The following is a 22,301-nucleotide window of genomic DNA, read 5'->3' on the forward strand; positions in this document are numbered from 1 at the left end:
AAGTGTTTGCTATAGCTTTATGCAAATTGGTATAAACTACCTCTATGAAACTAGTCCTTAAATAAACATTTTCTAACCGTTAAAACCTTTCAACTTCCCCATCTCTTATTGGACACTGCACTCCACACTTTACAATGTCATACCATTTTTAAATATTATATTCCATTTTGTTTGAACAGCTTCATGTATACACTCTTTCAGTATAACTTAACTAAATAAGGTTGATCTGCTAATTGGCTTAACCTTTTGATAACTAATTAACACATTACACAACTATCAAAAAATTGAAAAATCTTGACTATTATTAAAATTTGAATCGTCCATGACTATTATAGCTAGGTTTACTTTCATCTGAGGCCTATTTTAATTTAACTTTGAAAGAATTTACATTATTTATTAGGTCAGCCAGTATATTTTTCGCCATCCAAGATTTCACGTAAACAAACGCTTCCGTCATCTAAGATTTCATGTAAACAAACGATATGAGTAATCGCCAGGTCAAATATCCGCACCTTTTGAGAAGTAGGCCGCTGTATAATATTATATTTCCGTGTCGCCATTTTTTCATGCAAATTCTCAACTTGTATAAGCCAGAGCGTTATATGAATATACACCAGTCATGTCTAGTCAATAAACAGAACGGCTGTGGCTCGCTGCTTTGCTTGCTGGCTTGCATGCTCAACACCAGCCAACAAAAACTGTGTGGACTTAATCAGACTCTGCAATTCCCATTGGAGGAGTAGGGAAGATTCATCGGGCAAAGACAATTAACGAAAACTCATAATAAACCCACTTGCTTCACACCTTTAAAGTGTCTTTTTGTGGTGGGTGTAACATTTATATTTCGCTTGGTGTTTTTTGTCTAAATTTAAAATACTAGTGTACATACAATTACTGTAAATATTATTTATTCAAAGTTTTACAACAAAAAGCACAAAATCTATTCATCAATCATATTTTTGGTTGTTATATATTATTTATAATCAGTACAACAACAAAAACACAGAAACTTTAACGTTCAAAATTCGCAAGTAGTTTACATACATAAAATCAAAGAGATCATAACCATGAGGACAAACTCTCACTTTTTCTTTTTTTCTTTTTTCCAATGCATTCTACTTTCGATAGCCGTCACGGTCTGATTCATAATAAGAATAACATCATTATTTCCATTTAAGCCTGTTATAAAATTGTACGCTTTCGGCGTAATTTGTTGTTTAATGACCCCTAGTCCTAATTTAAACCGCTTTCTGTTTACAAAATTGACTTGGTAGGACAGGCAAGGTTATCACAAGTTGCGTGATACTTTCTTAGGACCCTACTGTACAGGGCCGGATTAAGGGTACTGTAGGCCTAAGGCTATTTACCAGGGAGGGGCCTAATTTTGCAAAAGAAGCTGCAAAAAAATAACACAAACATAATATGAACATGTAATAAATGTAATTAAGTGTCCTAGACTCACAGTTTAGGGGAGATGTGGAACCGGTGGATCACTTTTGACGTTTTTGCATCTGCAGGTTTTATTTGCGCCGTAAAATAGGATTTAGAGGTCGTAACGTGAAGTTTAATCTACCCTTCAACATACCACAGGGTTTAACTCAAAATGTAAGAAGAGAAAAGTTGAATAAATGCACCTAGTCTACTTTCAAAGCTTGTTTTTGGACTCCGCCGAGTTATTTTTTGTATTCGACTCTGTTTTGTCACTTTATTCACCGAGATGATTACTAGATTTTTATTTTAATAATGCATTACTATTATTTGTCAAATACGCTGACATTACAAGTTAGTTGCTTGCCCAACAGCATTTGACGGAAACTTAAAGATTAGGCGAAGGTAATCGTCAAGTAATTGGCTGCCCCCCCCAAAAAAACGCTGACGCCGCACTGGATGGCTACGTATAAAGTAGAACAGTAATTGTTTCGTTCCAGCGACAAGCCTTTATCCAATCTGGCCACTCGCAAACGTACGATTGGCGTAAAACAATAAAACGCAATAAAAGGATACAATATTCTACTTTCAACATCTCTATGAGTAAATCAAAGAAGGTGTCAGAAAAATGAGTTAAAATACGTTGCAAGAAAGGTCACAAATTTAAGTTAACAGGCAAATTTTATAGACACTTGTGTAGTTGGGTTTTACAAACTACGACCTAGCTAGAGAGGTATGCCCGTTGACTCCCAATGACATCTCCGTGGACCCCCAAGGGGGCCGAGGGCCACGCTTGAGAAACCCTGTTCTACATTGTATTAGATGGCATAATTCTACTTTTTTGCCTCAAAAATCGTTTTGTTCTTTCAAATCTTCAAATATCCATTTTAAATGAAATAAAGAAAAAGCTCCTGAGTTACTGGTCCCATATTTCCCCCATTACAGTGTAGCCTATATTTAAAATTACTTTTTCCTTACCATACGTATACGTTTTTGGTTCACATACGTATACGTTTTTGGTTCGCGTTTGCTTTGAGCGTTGGCGTCTGACGTTCAACGCTAGCGTGGTCAAGTTCACACATAACACGTTGCCAGCGTTAACAGCAAATTTCCTCGCTCCTAATAGAAAGCGCCAAAGTTGACTGTTTCAACTTCTGTAACCGAAAGCGTTTTTTTCAAACGTTTAACGTCAACGCCAGACGCGTCTAGTGTGAAACAACCTTATGAATGATGCTAACGTCGCAATAAAACACACTTCTGAACTCAATAAATAGCTCGTGCTCGACACATTGATTTAAACCAGTGTGATCCAACTTTGGCCCACGGGCCTGTAGTTGGACCACACTGACACAGAACGTAGATAGTTCTTAACTCGTTTGCAGCATAAATATAACGATTTATTTATCTACTCACACACAAGGCACATATTGACTCGACTCAGTCATTCGTTTTGAAGCAAAAACTGTACTGTACCGGTACTGGATCTGTATCACTATCAGCCTTACAAAAATTTAACCTTAAAAAATTAAGGGCCGAAATTTTCCAGGGCCTAAGGCTATAGCCTTATTAGCCTATTGGTTAATCCGGCCCTGCTACTGTAGCCAACATTTTTGAAAGGTGTATTTACTGTTAAAATGTAGGCTACGCGATTGAGCTAAGTTGTTGCTATCGGGGCTCTTTCCATTTGGTACGTAGAAAGTAACGCAAAAAACGGTCTACAAATGCCGCATAACGCAAAGCACATTATTTGGGTTAGGTTGTCGGCCGTATTTGTTGACCGTTATTTTGCGTTACTTTCTACGTACCAAATCGATGGAGCGCCTTGGTTTCCACTTGTAGGCGTTAAGATTTATGTGAGCAATTACCTTATAAATTAAATTAATACCACTTAGTTTGTTGTAAAACTCAAGGTGCCGAACTCATTAAACTTAACTGTATGGCGGTGTTAGTTGTTAGCTTTTAATGTAAGCAATATAGGTACCTATTTTACATTGTACAGAGCCTATTACAGAAAAAGCAACTTTTGGTAAACCAAACCAATGAATTGGCTTTGGTGTACAAATTTTAGTGAAAATTAGTGGAATTCTAAATTGATGAGTGTGCCGCAAATCAAAATTATTTTTTTTAGGGCGTCTCAAAAAAGTTCGCGAACCACTGATTAATATTGCAATACAAATGTAGCCTATCTATAGAAGGGCGTATCTTTATGGAATCCAAAACCATTGGCAGCAGGTTTCTGCTTTTCGATCACTGTTCCGCTGACGCGTATATAAACAATAAAGCTCAAAGTTTAAAAACCAGAGTAAAATCAGGATCAGACATTTTTTTTAAAAAGGTATATATATTTCGCCTATACTGGCATCGTCAGTTTCCTAATTCGAATGAATTTCATTCGGTGTCTGTTCCTTTCGGTAAGTCGAAAACTCTTTGGGGCAAGACTTTAAAAATTGCCCTTTGACGAATAGCTCACTCACATCGCTCCAGTCGAAAGTTGCTCCCGCTAACTTTACCCACCCCTTTTCGGGTTTTGAACTGCGAAACTTACTACGGTTACTTCTTCGTTCAAATCGTAACAGTTCAGTAAAGCTTGCTTAAGCTGATCGTAGTCCACAGCGTCAGCGTCTAGAATTCTTGAGTATACAACCAATGCTCGACCTTGCAGAAGGGCGCTTAGCGTAGTCGCCCACTCTAACTATCCCACTTGCAGGTTACAGCAAAGCTGCTTTTCTGTCGCTTTGGCCTCGGCATTTCTCCACTTTTCTTCAGCTTCAGACTCGGCAACTCTTTGCTGGGCTTCAGCTTCCCTAGGTATAGGCATCGCTTTTCTTTCTCGAACGCCTGCTGTTCATTAATGAACTTTGCCAAATCGGCTCCAGTCAAACACAGTTGCTTGCCAACTTCAGCAATCTTTTTCATCTCGTTTTCTTGCTTCACCACCAGATAAAACTAGGTCAACAGCCAACACAGTTCAATAGAATAAATCCCGGCACGCCCCCAATTGTCGCAAACTTTTAGGCCAGATATTCTAAAGTTGCTTTTCTGTGATGACAAACCTAAAACTGGTACAGCCAAAACTGTAGATGTTTTCCTAAGCGTAGTTTATGTAAAATAACACGCCACGCCTTGCTACCAATTTACGTCAAAACAACAGGTTACTACCGATCAGCTGGTCGCACCATAAAATATCGCAATAGGAATATCACGTCGCAATAGTCAATGACAGATGGCAGAGTAACGCAATGTTTGGGATTGTAAAGTAGGCTAGTTTTACAGGTATAACGCAATTTGTGACAATAACTATATGCGGTTAATGATAACTTCAGATAAACTTATGTATTATATGTATAATACTAGATAGTGATCGGAATGTACATGATATTTATCTGACTGTTTGTTGTGTTTGATTCCTACATTCAATGCTATCAAAAATAAATATAGCGCCCTCTATTGACCCGGTCTTAAATGTATTTTGCCAAAACCTCTTAAGCTTAAGACTTACCATTCCTATTACAGTAGGATATAAAGTTTCTTTTCATCCAGTTTCATTAATGTACTCGAAATGATATTTAAACGTGACATGGTGACCCCATTAAGGGTGATCTTAAATGGGTTTTGCACCATTTCCCGCACTTAAGATCGGCCATTTATTGACCACTAATATGTGGCGCAACATTTAAGAGTGGTTTGATCGATGTACTCGACATGATATTTAAACCGAAATTTTGGGTTTTTTTCAACAGCCCCCCTTTCTTAACGCACCAAATTCATAACTTAAGCCGGCCTTTTGGAGGTCCATGTGGGGCCCTTATATGCTCTAAATAGTCAAACGTTTTGTACTCGACATGCTATTTAAAAGTTCCCGGACTAAACATGCAAGTCAAGCCCAGTTGTTTTTGTTTTACTATTATGCACTAGAGCGGAACGCTGTCGAAAGTAGGACAATGGGTTACGTCACAGTTTGTGCTCCTGGTTATAATCTCTTTGGGTAAAATGTTGTATAGACCTTATTTTGCCCATTTAGGAGTTATTCCGATGGGTTTAGGGCTTATTCCGATTTAGACTATTACGACTATTAGATATTAGTTCTAGTTTGGTCTTATTCCGAAGTGTGTTTTTATTCTGGCGTTGATGTTGTTCTTTTTGGTTTTATGGCTGGAGTCCAAATTTTGTTAAATTATAAAACTTGACCCACCCTCACCCAAAACTAACCCAAATTTTGTGCACTGTTCAATGCTGTGGTTACTGGTGGGATTCTAGACCAGCGCCGAATTTTTAAATATTTTACAGCTATGTGTAATGGAATAATATTTATTAAGTTACAGGACACTTAAACGGGGGCATGATAGAAAAAGGTCGAGACATGCCACATGGAAAGTATGACAAGTGCTCCCGCAATATTTGTCAACATGTTAAACCTGCACCCCTAAAAAATGAATATGCACCTGATTTCCCCCTGCTTACTGGGGTGCACTTTTTTCGGTTGTGCACCTCGCCTGCAAGATCTTGTTGAGATCCAGTCTGGAAAGTATGGCAGATTTCGACGAGATCTCCCAGGTGCACGGCTGAAACGATCCGGGTGGCCGGGTGCAATAAAGGAACCTCGGGTGCATTTTCATATTTCCGGTGCACTCTGTTTGCATACATTGCAATGTAAACGTATGCCGCACAAGCGTTTTACATATTTCTGGTGCAGTTCAGATTTTTTTCGGGGTGCACTTTTAAAAGGTTGAAAAAAACTTGTGGGTGCACTTGCCATACTTTCCACCAGGGCTGCGGAGTCCGTTAAAAACAACCCGAGTCCGACTCCGGCCAAATGTAAGATTTTGTCGAGTTCCGAGTCCAGCTCCGACTACAGCCTGTATTTTACCCATTTACGCAACTAAATTAACGTAGATTTTCTGTAATCCACTCATATTGGTGTCATAATTGATCCACCCGCATTACATGGTTTAAAAATATCACACATTTGCTATTACACTTTTACAACTTACATTTTGCTGCCTTAACAGTTAAAAAATTTGATACCGCGCATGCGCACATCGGACTCGGGACTCTGGTAGTTTTACGCGGTCTTACTCGAGTCCCGAGTCCGGCAAAACAAACCGACTCCGTCGAGTCCAACTCCGACTCCACAGCCCTGCTTTCCACAATTGGTTGAGATCTGCCATACTTTCCAGATAACAAGACGCACTGTAGTGTTTTAGATCATGAAATTTCCATTCAAACAAAGGAAAACAGGCAGACTAGACTAACAAGTTTGAGATTCACGCCATCCCTAGGAATTTTTCGCAGGTAGGTATTTAGACAAAACTAAGAACAAATTTTTATACCAAATCCTTTTTTACATTATCGTTAAAGACATATCTGTTCATTGCATTTTTTTAAGTTTGTTTTGCTACTGCATGAAGAACTGCAGAGCCTATAAAAATAATGTAAATGTATTTTTGTGTTAATGTAATTTGTTCTTTAAAAAAATGAAAAAAACAGCTAGATGTATGTGTGGATGACAAATTTTCTTCCATCAGCATTTGCCGCTGAGTGGGAACACACATTCTGCACAAACTTATCCTAAATTTTTCTTCTTTTTTTGCATCCCTTAAGTAGAAAGTTTTGTTCACATGCTTGAACCTTGTCATGTTTAGGCAAAAACAAGGATATAATTAAGCAAAAGTCATTTGAAGGTAAAAATATTTGAATAATTAACAAGGCAATAAACTAGAAAAACAGTAAACTAAGAGTTGCGCGACATTTTTTTGTGACATTCACAAATATACATAAAGCCGAAAATTAGCGATGTTCAAAGTATAATATCAGATCCTTACATTTGAATCCTTTTTGCCATTTATACTGGCTAATTTATACAAATCTAATTTAGTCATTTTATCTAAAAAATTGCTCTAAAGTCTACATATACCAGCAAAACGTTTTAGATTCAACTCTGTAGCGGGAGCAGAACAATTATTGTGCTTGCTCAAATGTAGCCATGAAGTGCAGCATCACAGCGTTTTTTTTTTTCAGGATACCAATTACTAAGCTATAACCTTTACCTTATTATTAGGTGTCAATGAAATGTTACTGAGCGAGTGACTAAGCGTAAATTTTTTTTTTAGGATATTGCTGTATAACATTCTATTGTAAAATGCGCAAAGTATGCTCCAGGGATACTCGAGGGCAACTTTAGGCCAATATTTAGCAAGGTGCGTAATTTTCAAGTAATGGTAACGCATTACTGGCAGTCAGGGGCGTATCCAGAAGTTCAAAAAGGGGCAGCTCCCGAATTTTTAACTTAGGTAATTCCCCGTTTTTTTCGTCTGACGTTAATGACGTCATGAAATAGTGACGGATATGACGTCATAAAATAGCGATTGTAATGACGTCATAAATAAGAAAAAAATCATCGGAAAACAGCCAATTAATGTCCAGCAAAAGCGAACTTTTAGACGCAAAGCGAACACCTGCGTTATCGACACTCCTGCCAGGCGCCAGCTGCGAAACTGCTTAGCGTGCAATCGTTAACTTCAGGAAAAAAACGAAATCAATACCGTGAAATATATGTGATTGGTTTCGGTAGATCCATGTACGGGACTACGCTACGTTACAATCACGTCTCTCGCCACCTGAAATACTAAACAAAGATCGTTTTTCGATTAGCGCGACATAATACTACTTTGAAGAAACGCGATAACTTTAATAGTTAGTTAATCTAGTTAAGTGTTTCATAACCTTTTCAATTGAGGGCACACCTGGCGAGCGCGATTTTTTTTTGGTATAACGGCATTTCTTGCAAGTCTTTATTACATTGCCGAAAGAAAAAAATTTTAAAAATGTATGTTCAATAGTTGTTAATACGTTTTCCATTTGTTCGCGACGCACTTGGTAGCTGTGCACGGCGTAACGGTAGAAAAGCGCTGATCTAGTTGTAAATACAACATCAAAGCGTAAATAAACCGGACGTAGTAAGATCATTCGCGCAAAGCACGAAAAATTTTCGCATTTACGTAGTTAAATAGTCAAAAAGTATTTGGAATAGACTCGTGTATAGTTTGTCAAAGAGGCGACGGGCTGGATTCCTTGTTCTACTTTCAAAACCTAATATTCTAGAATACCTGGGGATTCTACTTTGAGCATCCCTAGTGTATACATAGTACAACCGGCTGTACATGTCTGCATTTCTTACATCTATGTAAAAGTTGTTGTTATACACAAACATGCAGCTCAAATCCAGTTTAATTAAGCGAAAATGGCAGTTTGCCAAGGTTATGAATCACACAGCGCAACATTTCATAGTATTCATATTGTCTTGAATAGATTTGCACACAGACAAAAACAGTCAAATTAGGACTAGGATTAATCGCTTTCATAATTTCCTTAATGTGCTTACTGCTTACATTTTTTGCAAACTACAGGATATACTTTAAAATTTGAACAATTGCCCTCCGCAAAAAAATGTACAAACATCATAAAATATTTACGTTAGATTAAAGACCTAAAAACATTCATACAGCGTACACACCAATAAAGAAAAATAAATATTAATTTTCCAAAATGTGCTCTTAACTTTTTACCCAACCTGTCCAAATTTTTTTAGATTTTAAACTACAAAATATATTCTTATAAAATACCCAACAGCTGCAAAAGTCACACAGGAAACAAGTTCACTCGAACCACAAAAACATAGTTAAGTTTTAAGTATGTGGTACTTAACCATATAATGACTATAAATTATTGCAAAGACGGTATAAAGGACAAAATGAAAAAATAATATTCACTAAATTAAATTAAAAAATAATGTGAGTGCTAATGTTTTTGAGATTAGAAAAGGGTTTGGCCATTGATGCTACTTTTTTTTTCCTTTTTGTCTGTAAAGAGGCATAACAAAGCATGAAACATATGAGATAGACATTTAAAGCGTAAAAAAAATTTCTGTTTTCATGTTTTAAACAGGCCAAAAAAGAGTTTAGCAGGGTTGTGACTTGATCGGTCTTTGAAAAGAGTAAAATAGTGGTGTATATGTGTTACAGCCGAACTTGTTTAACTTATTTCATGGTGAACATTCCTAGAAAAACAGGCTAGAATACACTAGAAGACGTCTTGTTAAATTAGCCAAAAAACGCTGAAAAAATGTTTAAGCCGCCTGTCGGATTAAATTGTTTGGTGGGCCAGATTCGACCGATGGGCTGTACTTTGCCCCAGTGTGATCTACTGACTGAGCTATGTAGAATCAAATTGTCACTAAATTATATAAATATTTATAACGAATTGCTACAGAATTGTTATTAGTATTTGCTGAAGGAGCTTCTTGTTCTATATCAAAATGACATAAAACCATAAAGCTTTTTTAATGAGTTGTTCTAACCATGCATAAACCTGACGAAGAAGCGCCTTCTGATCTTCAAAGAAAAGTTTTCAAGATTATAGTCATTGGGGATTCGGATGTTGGAAAAACGTGTTTAACATATAGGTTTGAGTTGAATTGGTCTAATATACATATATATGTGCTTAACTGTGATATCTTAACCGCTATTAAGTAAGATGGGGATAATATAATATTTATTTATGAAAACCTTTAAGTTCATGAAGAAACAGCAGAACTGACAATAAAATAAATTGAATGCATGTATTTGTTTGAATTGTTTCATGTTTGGGTTTTGCCACCTTGGGTATCAAGGAAGCTCTTAAAATGAAATACCGCACACTGACAAAGAGTTTGTTACCAGAAATGTGCAAAATTTCACTAAAAATATTGTTTATTTTATTGCTTTTAAAGGTTTTGTGCTGGTAAATTTCCAGAAAAAACTGAAGCTACAATTGGTGTTGACTTTAGAGAGAGAACAGTTGATATTGATGGCGAGCTAATTAAGGTTTCTGGTCATTTTGATTTTTTTTATTCTTCAATTTAACTAATAACAAGATGGTGCATATTGTAATTTTTTTTTTCACCATTTCTTACCATTCTTTTTATTTATTTTTTTTTAGTTGCAACTTTGGGACACTGCTGGACAAGAGCGATTTCGGAAGTCAATGGTTCCACACTATTACAGAAATGTCCACGCTGTAGTGTTTACATATGACATAACGAAAGTATAAAAAATAATTTAGAAATTTTGTGACTTGGATTATTACATTGTTGCATCTTGTATTTTTTTAGTTGACTTCATTTCAAGGTCTACCAATGTGGATAGAAGAATGTAATCAGCATTCTTTAAATGAAACCTTAGTTCCCAGAATACTGGTTGGAAACAAATGTGATCTAAAAGATAAAGTACAGGTAAAAACTATTTATAATAAAGCCGCCTACTAATTGTTTTGTGTATGCAGCATTAAACTACCATACTCATTGTTAATTTTTCAAACTCTTCTACCTACGCCATTCTTTATTTATTACCCACATCACCAATTTGATGAAAAAACACAAAAAATATTTTGGATACAAAATATATCTTGAATAATTTGCCTGAAAAGCGGGTAGTTCGTATCCAACATTAAGCAATTGCGTTATACAATAAAAAAATTGTTATGATTTACCTGAATGAAATACACAACTTTCCCAGGTTAAATAGAGTATTTACCAGTTCTATTCTAACTGATAAGTAATTTTCTTGTTTAAACCGGTGTAGATTTTCCTAACGTTAGACTCAGTTCTTGCGTAACCGTATGAATCAAATTAAAGTCTTCGTCTTCATAAAAATAAAATTAAAGATCACGAAGTTAGACTTTTGTGCTCAGTGTTTTGAAAACATATTGAAATTATAAAGCGTATTCGGTAAATTTGCTGAATAGTTCTTGTTAGTGGTTGTTCTTCTCGGAAAGTTAATATTTTAGTCAAATTTAAATGCTGAGCATTGGCTTTACATTACGTGGCTTTAGCAAACTTACTCTGGTATGTTAAATTTCTATTTACCGAACGTATGTAACCAAGTAGTGCAACTAAGGGCGATATACGTTGGTTGTCGTTTGCGTTAATTCTACCATTCGACAGTTATTTAGACCAAAAGCTTAAATAATTCTTACAGTGTGTTTAACTACGCACAGATTTGTAAAATATGGCATTTATTTCAGCGGTTTAAACATTCTAAAATAATTGTTTTTGTACGGGATTTTTCTTATGTAAGACGCAGTATGACATCGGGAGTAAGAGTGATTCCCCATTTATATAAGATACCATCGTTTGTCGTACTTAGTCTGCCAAGTGTTCTTGTGTAAGTTTGCTGAAGCCGTATGTGATAGCCGATGTTATTAAAATGATTGTATTGTGGATATTTAACGTGTAACCAAATTACAGTGTTGTTTATTTAAAATGGAACGAATTACACAGCACTTGAGGCATGTCATACATATTTAACGTACAGAAACCCGTAACATACATCGATTGGGAATCACTAACAAACTTTAATATGGTCGACATTGATTTTACCGCGACTCAAAATACGCTTTTTATTGCTAATTGAAGGCCTAGTACATAAAGCCACAACATGGGCGGATCCAGGATTTTTGTTTGGGTGCGGACAGGACGATTTTACACTGACGTCAAAAAGTTACATTATAACGTGACTTCACAAAACGATTAATGCTAAAAACAACAGTTGTTCCCAAGCGAAATGCGCAAATATGCAGTTTTTATAGCCCCGTCTTATCGCGCGAAGTGATAAAACAAATAAAAAATGCTTTTATTTGTTTTAAATTGACCAACCTTGAATTAAAAGAATACGTGACATATGAAGCACACAAAAGAGATTTAAATATTGCACAAGATAGCGGCATTTTTTAATTTAGTTTAACGGAAATAAGACCAAATCAGGTTTATGTCATACAGCACAACATGCTGTAGTATGTGAAGCACCGTTGTATATTTAATTAGTTAAACTGGGCTATAGTTATGGTCTTGGGGCATGGCCTAGTAGCCCAATGGTGCTACAATAAGCCAAAATAAAAATTTATAGGAAAAGCAATTTTTAAAATCGGGACAATGAATACACGTCGATCACGCCGTCCAGAACTAAATAAGAAAACTGAAATAAAAATAAAAGCTCGCGGCTCACCAAAAAATGCAAAATAGTCCACAGTTTTGCCGACCACTGCTTTTGAGTCTTAGCAGCAATTCGAATTTCCTAATATTCAAGCAAATACGTAATCCCGAAATCGTATTTGTCCAACGTACGAAAGTCCCTTTCTAAAATAAAAATTGACCACTGTTCAAACCGCTGCAATAAACACAATATTAATACAGAGACGCCAACCGGCTTACACAAACAGCCTCCAACATATATCGTCCTTAACGCTGGCTATACAATACGTTCAGTAAATAGAGTTTTACGTACTACAAGATTAAGTATGTTAAAGCAGGGCTTAGGAGGCACAGTGAAACAGGCTTAGGAGGCAGAGTGAAACAGCATTGGCTCCGGCTTCAGCTCCTGAGCCACTAAACACATATACACGGGCTACGGCTTTGTAGGTATTATTTGAAGTTGCTTCAGCACAGGCTAATAAAAATGACATTTGCCACACTATATTGTTTACTAGTTTTTATTTTGAGCAATTTAATCATTTTGAGCTTGAGCAGACAAAAATGTTATAGCTTCAGTTCTTAAAATTTAAGAATTGCTCCAGCTCCAGCTTCGGCCTTACAAACAAAATACAAATTACTCTGGCTGAAATGCTTGGCTTTAGGCTCGTGGCTGTAGCTCAGGTTCCCCAACACTGGGTATAAGGCCCATACTCAGCATTTCCACTACAAAAATACAAATTTATCTTGAATTACTCACTAACTAACAAACTTCCTCTTTTATATGTTTTTAAAATTTGTTATTTTTAAATTGTGATACCGTTTACTTCCAAAAACGTTTATTATATCCCTGTTACACTTCTACCATAAATGCGTGAAAAAACACCTTTTGAATGCTGACTTGAAGTTTATTTTTCATAGGTTGAGACAAGCATGGCGCAAAGGTTTGCAGATGCACACTCCATGCCGTTGTTTGAGACATCTGCCAAGGAAGATAAAGAGTATGATAACATTGAAGCTATTTTTCTTACCATCGCTCATAAACTTAAATGTCAGAAACCTATGATGAATCAGGACTATCCGAAAATGAATCGTGCAACAGTTTTATCTGTTGACAAGGAAGTGCTGCGAACTCATTCTGAAGGTCCGTGTGGATGTTAGTATTTCCAGTTTAAATGTTATGTTCTTTTGATTAAGAGAGTTTGGCCTAGGATTAGTAAAATGTTACGACATTTTATATCCTAGAACAATAAGGCTTAAACAATGCTGGTTGTACCGGTGATATTTCAAATTCAAAGCCATAAACATTACTTGGCTTTAAATATTTTAACTTTGGTCATCTGCCTGATAATTTTGTAACAATTAATGTTCGGCATTTTTATAAATATTTGTTCAAAAGTTCAATATGTGTTGAATCTATTCACATCTTGGTGTGTTTTACTGTGATATACCAAGTGCAATGGTTGATTACCACGTAAGTATATGATTGGTAAATTATTGAAAGTTCAAATGCTTTTGCGAAACTACTTTCTATCTCTTGTTTCAGCTTTGTATATTATATATATTTGTGCATATTTATTTGTAGATATAGTTTTTAGGAAACCCAATTAATTACAGCCTAATGTAATAATTGATTATCAAGTAGGATTGAAGAAAAAAATCCTGTGCTAGTACATTTGTCTAAAACACGCAGCCGCATGCGGCTCATGAGACAATTTTATGCGGCCCGTGATGCACTTTGAAGAATTAAAACAATTATACTAATTATCTCTTTCAGTGGCTCATGTCTTTCAGTTTTCTTTGGGCAATGACAAATCTTCAGCGATGCATTTAGACGAAATACTAGGGTGCTTTCTTGCCTATTGACCTTTATATTTTTATAGCTATTTAATGCGGGTGTTCCAAACTCAGTCGCACTTGTGGCCAGCAATATCATTATTTGTGACCAAAAAAACATTTTGTTTAATTTAGTGATAAACTTATTTGATTTAGAAGGTACAGCCAGTGTTGGTGTCCCACCTATATATAAAAATATAATATCCAAAAAAGCTGGGCTGATTCATTGGGTGTGGGGAACCAGTTCCTAGCCCCTTAAAATTAATTGATTTGCCAACTTACTATCTTTTCAGCCCAAAGGCGATGTACATATCTTGGGATGTTCTTTCATTTTCTTCCAACTTTAACTGGATAAACGGTAAAAGTCCACTTTTTTAACGCAGTTTTCTTACACCTTTACTGTGTGGCCAGAAGCTAGCCCTGTGTGGATTTGGGCGATTTACGAAATGCTATTTTTGCAAAGTCTATCTATTTATGCAATTTTACTGTTTTGCGAAATATCTTATTTCTGAAAAACTCCTCGTGATAAACATCGTTGTATCAAGCAATCTGCCTTTTATGTGCCTTACGTCAAATATCTAATAGACGCAATTACAGTTGCTTTTTTCCGCAAGAGTTTTCACAAAAACTGCGGGTTCCCCGGGAATTACTTGTCTTATTACGCTACATCATGACGTAAAATCTACCATGTTAAATTTCCCCTCTAGAGCAACTTTTAACTAATACAGCGAAAAATATATACCAGAACAAATAAAATCTTATTTGCACTAGCTCAAGAGTTTCCTAAATGAGGTGGAGATTTATATTAAATTAGGACAAGCGCCATCCTCTGCGTTTTCATGCGATGACATTTCACTTGACCTATGATCAGGAGGGGGTGGCTTATCCAGAAATCCAAAAAAGTATTTCCTGTATTTGAACTTGGATAATTTTCCTTTTGTACCCTGACCTTAATGATTAAAAACCTCATAAAATGTTGACCGGAATGACGTCATAGATAAATTAAACTTTTTTCGAAACAACCAGTTAATGTCCTGCGACAGCGAACCTTGACGTAAACCGAACACGTTTCGACTTAAAGCAAACACCTTAATTCCCACTATTAGACACACTGGTGTGTCAGTAGATATTTTTAGTTTGCCGTTATTGTATTACAAATAGGAAAACACGTAAGTATTTCAGACTTGAATATGTAGTGTCTATTATAAAATATTAATATTAAGACATCTACATAGTTTGTCGTGTGTTACGGGCGATTGTAAAGTTTCCATATTGTTATTCTGTGAAAAGCGTGCCGAGATGTTTAAGATTTTTTTGTAGTGTGCGCCGCAAGCTGAAAAAAACTGAGAACCACTGCCTTAAGACATAAAAAAGGTTCTTCTATTGCTCGAAATAACGACGTGTGTAGTTTAATTTAAAATAAATTGTGGTTTGTAGAGAGTCGCACGCCGCAACTTGCCATATAGACTAGAAGCTAGTAACTATATTTGGACTAAATTGATTTCCTTAAAATGGACAAGAAAAATATTTAGCCTACTTACATAGTAGTAAAGATTGCTAAATATATATTGTGTGTGGACACCAGAGGCGTAGCCAGGGTATTTTGCGCCCGGGGGCAAACTATAAAATTGGCGCCCCTCCTTCATGTTTAATCACATTTTCTATTACAATAGAATAATATACCTTACTTTAAACGAATAAACGATTCAAATTTTATTACAACATGGTATTTAAAGAAAAATCAGCCTTATTTTGTCTTTTTGAAAGCCTCATTTTATTTTGGCGGCCGGGGACATATGTACCCCACCGAAGCCCCCTAGCTACGCCTCTGGTGGACACCAGGTCATGTAAATTCCTCCCCTGCATTCGTCCATGTAATCTTGGGTTTGTAAGAGTCGATGTCAAAAGGTTCGGATAATATAATTTAATGGCCTTTTTATGTTTAGCTTTGCGATAAGTAGTTACTCTAAAAAAAAGCTAACTAACAAATAAGTAATATGGTTTGATTTAATTTGACATAAGGAGATTGTTTTCATATTCAGGACGAACTCTCATTTTCGAATTTTTGTTCGTCTGTAAAAGCACCCATGTTTTTTTAAATGTACAATCAGCTCTAACATTGGGTCCGGAAATGACTCTACATGCTGTTGACTTGACGGGGTTGCATATAACTCCTACATACACAATACGTGGTTGGAAAATATTCCACCTTATATTCAGTGTGCGGCCACACCGGACTTTGGACTCGTAAGGTCTTATTTAGACTCTTACTTAAATATTTAGTTGCAATCCGGAGTCTGACTCCAGAGAAATAAACTAACCCCGCCGATGCCGACGAAAAAGTAAAGTATTTTACAAAATAGGAAGGAAAATCACCAACTGCCGAAGTCAAGTCATTATTAGAACCAGCCAACTTTAAGTCACAGCATTTGACATAAATTAAATATTTCTGTGTATAAGCAATTTAACTAAAAAATAACGAAAACATAATATACGAAGACGTTTGGTGAATCGACTCTGCTGCACGTGTTTCACGAATTTACGTCACGAAATTAAGGGCGTTTGCACGTGACGTTACGCACGCATCTCCGCCCTATTTGAAGCCTCGATTACAAAAGTCAAGAAAGTTTGAAAAAGCATATAATTTTATTAAACTAAACCTAATTAACGGGCTATATTAACACAATACCATTATGAGTAGCCAAAGACCTCCACAAATTCGATGTAGGCTTATACGGAGATGGCGAACCACTGACACGCGTGTCACGCAGTAACCCACCACAGATTTTTTATGACCTACTTGTCTCTCTAAAAATACCGAAATGTCATTAATCATTTTCAGGAAATAATAGGGGAAGGCGGGGCAAAACGGATCCCTTAAGCGGCTTAAGGGATAAATGCTATAGTATGTGTTTCACAAAATATTTTTTGATGAATAGGGTACCAACTAAAAGTTACTCCTATGCTAAAAAAACAGCTGAAAGAAGCATACCTTCTGAAAAAAATTAACTTTTGTTCTCGATTTTTAAACGGGGCAAAACGGACCTCCGTTATAAAATATAATTTATGTGCCTTGTTGTGAGGAAATGCCGGATCAAGGATTTGTGTTCAAGTGACGAGTAGAAATTTTCAGAGATGTTGTCACAAGTTACGTCCGACGTGACGTCATAATTTAAGTTATGGTATACATGGCGCCAAATTTTTAATAAAGTAAGCCAAAACATACAAAAAACAAACAAAATAGCACTATACTAAGTACTGGTAGCATTGTCACTATTTATAAGTTACATGGTTATAAATAGGCCGTACCGTACGTAAACTGCGTTATATTTATCTTAATGTATACCAACTCATAAGTATTAAAACAAATAGCAATCGAGCTTTTTTACAACAGATATTGGTAAAATTTCTGATTGTTTGGCCTTCCTACAAAACTGATCTAAACATATAAAATAATGATTTATTATTTAATTTTATTCAATTTCCAAAATGTCTTACTCAAAGGCTAATCAAAAATACAAACAGTGCAGTTTTAGGCTAGTAATAACAGATTAACTTGTGAGGGGTCCGTTTTGCCCCGCTTGGGGGTCCGTTTTGCCCCAACATTATCAGTCACATAAAAACCTGGTTTCTTTAAAATCGTTCAACTTAAAACGCCAACTGTTTCGGATTAATAAACACACCCTTACCTACAAATTATTTAGCAAAAAAAGTGACTCCGTTTTTACTTGAACTTTACGAATAAACGCATGATTTTACTGCGCTATCCTTATATCAATATCCCCCAAACACATTTTCTCCCCTCCCTGGTTTGTGCGAAATCGAATCAGTCTGATTTTTGTCGACAAACGTTTTTTCGACGATAGTCACTGTTCAGAAAACAAATATTGACGCTGGCAATTTTCGTCAACGAGAAAGGTGAGGGGTCCGTTTTGCCCCGCTTTTCCTTAAATGTTAAAAAACAATTCTTTGTTAAATGTTACTATATTATTTGAATCAGGGCTGTCAAATCTATGGGTCGTGTAAAAGTGTTTCAGGGGTGACGAGTAGAGCTGCTGCTAAAACTAGGGCGCCTAAAGCTTTTCTGCTGCTGCTGGGGCTGGTTTTGACCCCTAAAGTAAAAAAAATTACAAGTAAACTACAGTTTTTTTTATATAAATAACAGTTATGTAAAAATAGTGCAAAATATTAAAAAAAACTACAAAAATGTATTAACATTTTATTGTTAAGTGAGTTGTTTATGTCAATTGATTAATCCCAACATAACTGTTTTGTTAAAATCAAAGTCCAGAGACTTTGGTTAAAAGCTATTCAGATTGTGCCTGAACATCCCTTGTCACATGATGTATGTGTATTACTTTTTGCTATGTGTTGCTTTTGCGTTGACCACCTTCGCACATTTGAAAAAAATGTATGTACAAAATTTATTAATTTATTGTGTTGTTGAAACTTGGCAATTTTCATTGAACGTTAATGGGCCAACACCATTTTTTTACTAATTTAGTGGGCCATGAGCAAAAAAAGGTTAAAAACCATTGGTCTAGGCTACGAGCTTCATAGACCTTTTTAAACCGCCGAGAAAGAAACGTTTGTTAAAACCCAACGTGTTAAAAGACCGACTATACGCTATCTAACATATTGAGTAATTAACACTTTACAAACGGATAGCCCATGGAACCAATGACTAGGCTACGTTACAAGTATAAGAGTTAGACGATGGTCGTATCCGTGTTGGCATTGTGCACTTTGTGGTCATTTTGGTAAACATACTAGTATGAGTTGGCACAGAGGGCACTGAAAGGCGATTTTTGGTTTTGCTAAAAATGCAAAAATTGTGGGGTTAGCTTCTATTTTTGTGTTATTTCGTAAAATTAAAAGCCATGTTCTTTTTATTTAACTTGTCGTATAACAACAAATTTGATTTTAATTTATATTTACGTTTTTTTTGAGGTCTTCTCAGACCAAAAGCAACGTGCACATGAAAAAAACGTAGGAAATTTTTCGTAGCATGGAACTCTCTAAAATGAAAGTTTATCCAAATTCATCTATATAATATTTGGCTGATGTATTTCGTCTTTTATGAAAAACGTTAACAAAAAAAGTATTAGAAATATGTGCATATTATATTTTGTGTGTGTCCAGTGCGTCATGTCTCCTTAAATTTGTAAATTAAAATGTTTGCCAATTTAAACCAAACGCAATTTTTCGCGCTTGGAGCGTTGTTACACGTTATTGGATAAAACTTTTCGGTCCGTCCCTGATTAAGCGTTAATATATTAAAATATTTCACGTTTCTATAACAACATTGTTAGTGGTCTACACATCTTATAACAAAATTGTTAGTGTGAAAATTTATTACGTTCTGCTGAGAACTTGCTGTGTTTGATTTGGCCCGCGACTAAGAAAATGTTGCCCACCTCTGGTTTAAAAATTGTTGGCTGAATAAAAAGAGGGACATTTTGGTCATTAATCTCGACGGCGAGAAAAAGCTCCAAAAGTCGGGACTGTTTTGCGTAAATCAGGATGTATGGTAAGCCTTTTCTTAACACGACAGTTTGCCGGAGAGTTTTTGGTGTCCTATCATCTTTCCCGTTGAGAATAACCTTCTGTTGTAGTCAGTTCAAGGTTTAGGCCGTTTTTCACCTACATTTAGTTAACTGACCGAACTATTCCTTTTTAACGTGCGTAACTAATTCATCATTTAGCCTAATAAGTCATGCTTTAATTATAATGTTTGGTTACGAACTTTATGTCGGCGTATTCCAGTATTGAAAGAATATGAGCTTTGTAGAAAACAAGGAGTATGAGACGCGAAACAGTTGTTGAAATCTTACGCAGAATGTTTAGGCGGTAACGTGCTTTATGACAAGTATATAAGATAAGTTTATGCCAGGATAATGAAGGAGTAAATATAATACCTAGGTATTTGTGACTGTCATCTTCAGGTAATATTGAACATTTGAAAGTGAGTCGGTTTTTAGATATCGTGATCACCAGGGACGTGCAGTCAGGGAGGCAGGTGAGGCAGTGAAAATGTGCGCACATTGTTAAAAAGGTGCACAACTTTTTGAAGCCAGTTTAAAATGTGCGCACATTGTTAAAAAAGTGCGCACATTTTTGAAGGCAGTTCAAAATGTGCGCACATATTTGAAGGCAGTTCAAAATGTGCGCACACATTTGAAGGCAGTTCAAAATGTGTGCGCACATATTTGAAGGCAGTTCAAAATGTGCGCACACATTTGAAGGCAGTTCAAAATGTGCGCACATTGTTAAAAAAAGTGCGCACATTTTTGGAGACAGTTCAAAATGTGCGCACATTGTTTAAGAAAAGTGTGCACATTTTTGAAGCTACTTTAAAATGTGCGCACGTTTTTTGCACATTTTGGCGTGCACATTGTGCAAAAAATGTTCGCATCCCCGTCTCCGCCAAGCTGTGCCTCTCTTCAGATCACCAAAGTGCCATACACTGCATTCTGCGTGCCTTTTTCTCTGGGAAAAAATACTGAACGATTTAGATATGATTTGAGGCATGTCTCAATTGTGACGTCCACGCTATGAAACCCTTTTTTGTCGAGCTTGAATGCCCGCATAGTGCGTGTACAATGTACATTGACTTATTGTAGTGTAAAGCTCTAAAGTTGAAGTCATAAATATAGGCAGACCTATAGGCTTACCATATTTTTGTGACTTCAAAGCGGGACGCCTCCAAAGACCAAGACCCCTTCGCTGTGATTTTTTAACTTTACATTTTCCGATATTATTACATAGGCCTATATTTGTCATCGAGAGTTCATGCGCATTTTCTCTGTCTAAACAATAGGGTGTATCTTAATAGAATCCAAAACCATCGACGGCAGGTTATAGCCAGTCGATCACTGCTACTTCTCTGTCTAAATATCGGTTTCAGTTCGAAAAATAGAAAGGAATTGACGTTAACGATACAAAATTTACTTATTCGCTCAATCATACTTTTCTGTAGATAACACCTTCTCCAAAAAGACATTGTTCAATTTTACATTCTCGTAAAAGTCAGTGCAGGACCAATCAGTATTGATTTTACATGTGATAACGGCTTTCACGTTCTGCTCCAGCATCCTGCTTCTGCTCTCAGACCACATGCTCTTCATGATGGAAAAAATTCTTTCAACGGGTGCAGATGTTCCGGGTAAACAAAAATATGAACTCTACCAGCCTTTGAAAGTTTAAAACGCGTATGCGTTTTTTTTCAAATTCTTTGAACATCTCGACCCACTTTTGTTCCAAAGACGCATTTTGCCAGCTCTCTTCTTTTTTGCCAGCTCTCTCCTCTTGCTTCTTTGTAAAACAAGTTTACGTTTACTTCGCCTGCTTCTTCTAGCTTGCCCAAGAGAGTCAATGCTGCAGATGGGATGAAGTTGTTTTCTTTCTTTTCAAGTAAGTTTAGCTTCTGACAGAACATGTGCCACATCTACGGCACTAGCGTTTTTCTTTTCTAACTTTAGAATAGTCTCGTTGAAGTATTTCAACTGCCCATGAACAAATTTCAAATTGAGCTCTTGTGTTGGTTCTTCGAAGCATTTTTTGATGAGAGTAGGACAACCTTCTTGGGAGTTGAAGCAACTTTTCAATCCCTCAAACATTTCAAGTATTCTTTGCAAAGCTGGTAGCAAAGAGAGAAATCTTGTATTGCCATGTTGCAAGATACGCTGATACTCAATTTCTACAAACTCGCAAAATGTTTTCAGCTCAGTAACTCGAACGGTGTAAATGTGAAAATTTTTTTAGATTTTCACAACAAGACTTTCGACACATACAGGGAGAGTATCCACAGGATGTTGGATGCAGTTGTGAACAATATGAGCTGCACATCCGATCCCTGTCAGATTTCTTTCGATCTTTTCTTTCACTTTAAAGAAAACATTATTTTGCCCTCTTCTTTTCACACCTCCAAAATTAGTGTTGCAGTTGTCGGCACAAAACCCAACAACTTTTTCTTTAAGCTCATTTTGGCCAAGAATCGAAACCAGGTAATTGCTAAGTATTTCGGCAGTTTCAC

At 36.2% G+C, this 22,301-nt stretch overlaps 1 protein-coding gene across 1 annotated transcript; it reads left to right on the plus strand.

Annotated features, from left to right (window-relative positions):
• Nucleotides 1–5,413: 5,413 nt before the first annotated feature.
• Nucleotides 5,414–14,912, plus strand: LOC146160391 (putative Ras-related protein Rab-33). Its single transcript, XM_083384561.1, has 5 exons — nt 5,414–9,889; nt 10,196–10,289; nt 10,405–10,509; nt 10,577–10,696; nt 13,352–14,912. The coding sequence occupies exons 1-5, from the start codon at nt 9,786–9,788 to the stop codon at nt 13,589–13,591; spliced, it is 663 nt and encodes a 220-aa protein (XP_083240687.1). The 5' UTR covers nt 5,414–9,785; the 3' UTR covers nt 13,592–14,912.
• The last annotated feature ends 7,389 nt before the right edge of the window (nt 14,913–22,301 follow it).

This window comes from Ascidiella aspersa, chromosome 3 (assembly GCF_963924565.1).
Source record: "Ascidiella aspersa chromosome 3, kaAscAspe10.2, whole genome shotgun sequence".
NCBI classification, from domain to species: Eukaryota; Metazoa; Chordata; class Ascidiacea; order Phlebobranchia; family Ascidiidae; genus Ascidiella; species Ascidiella aspersa.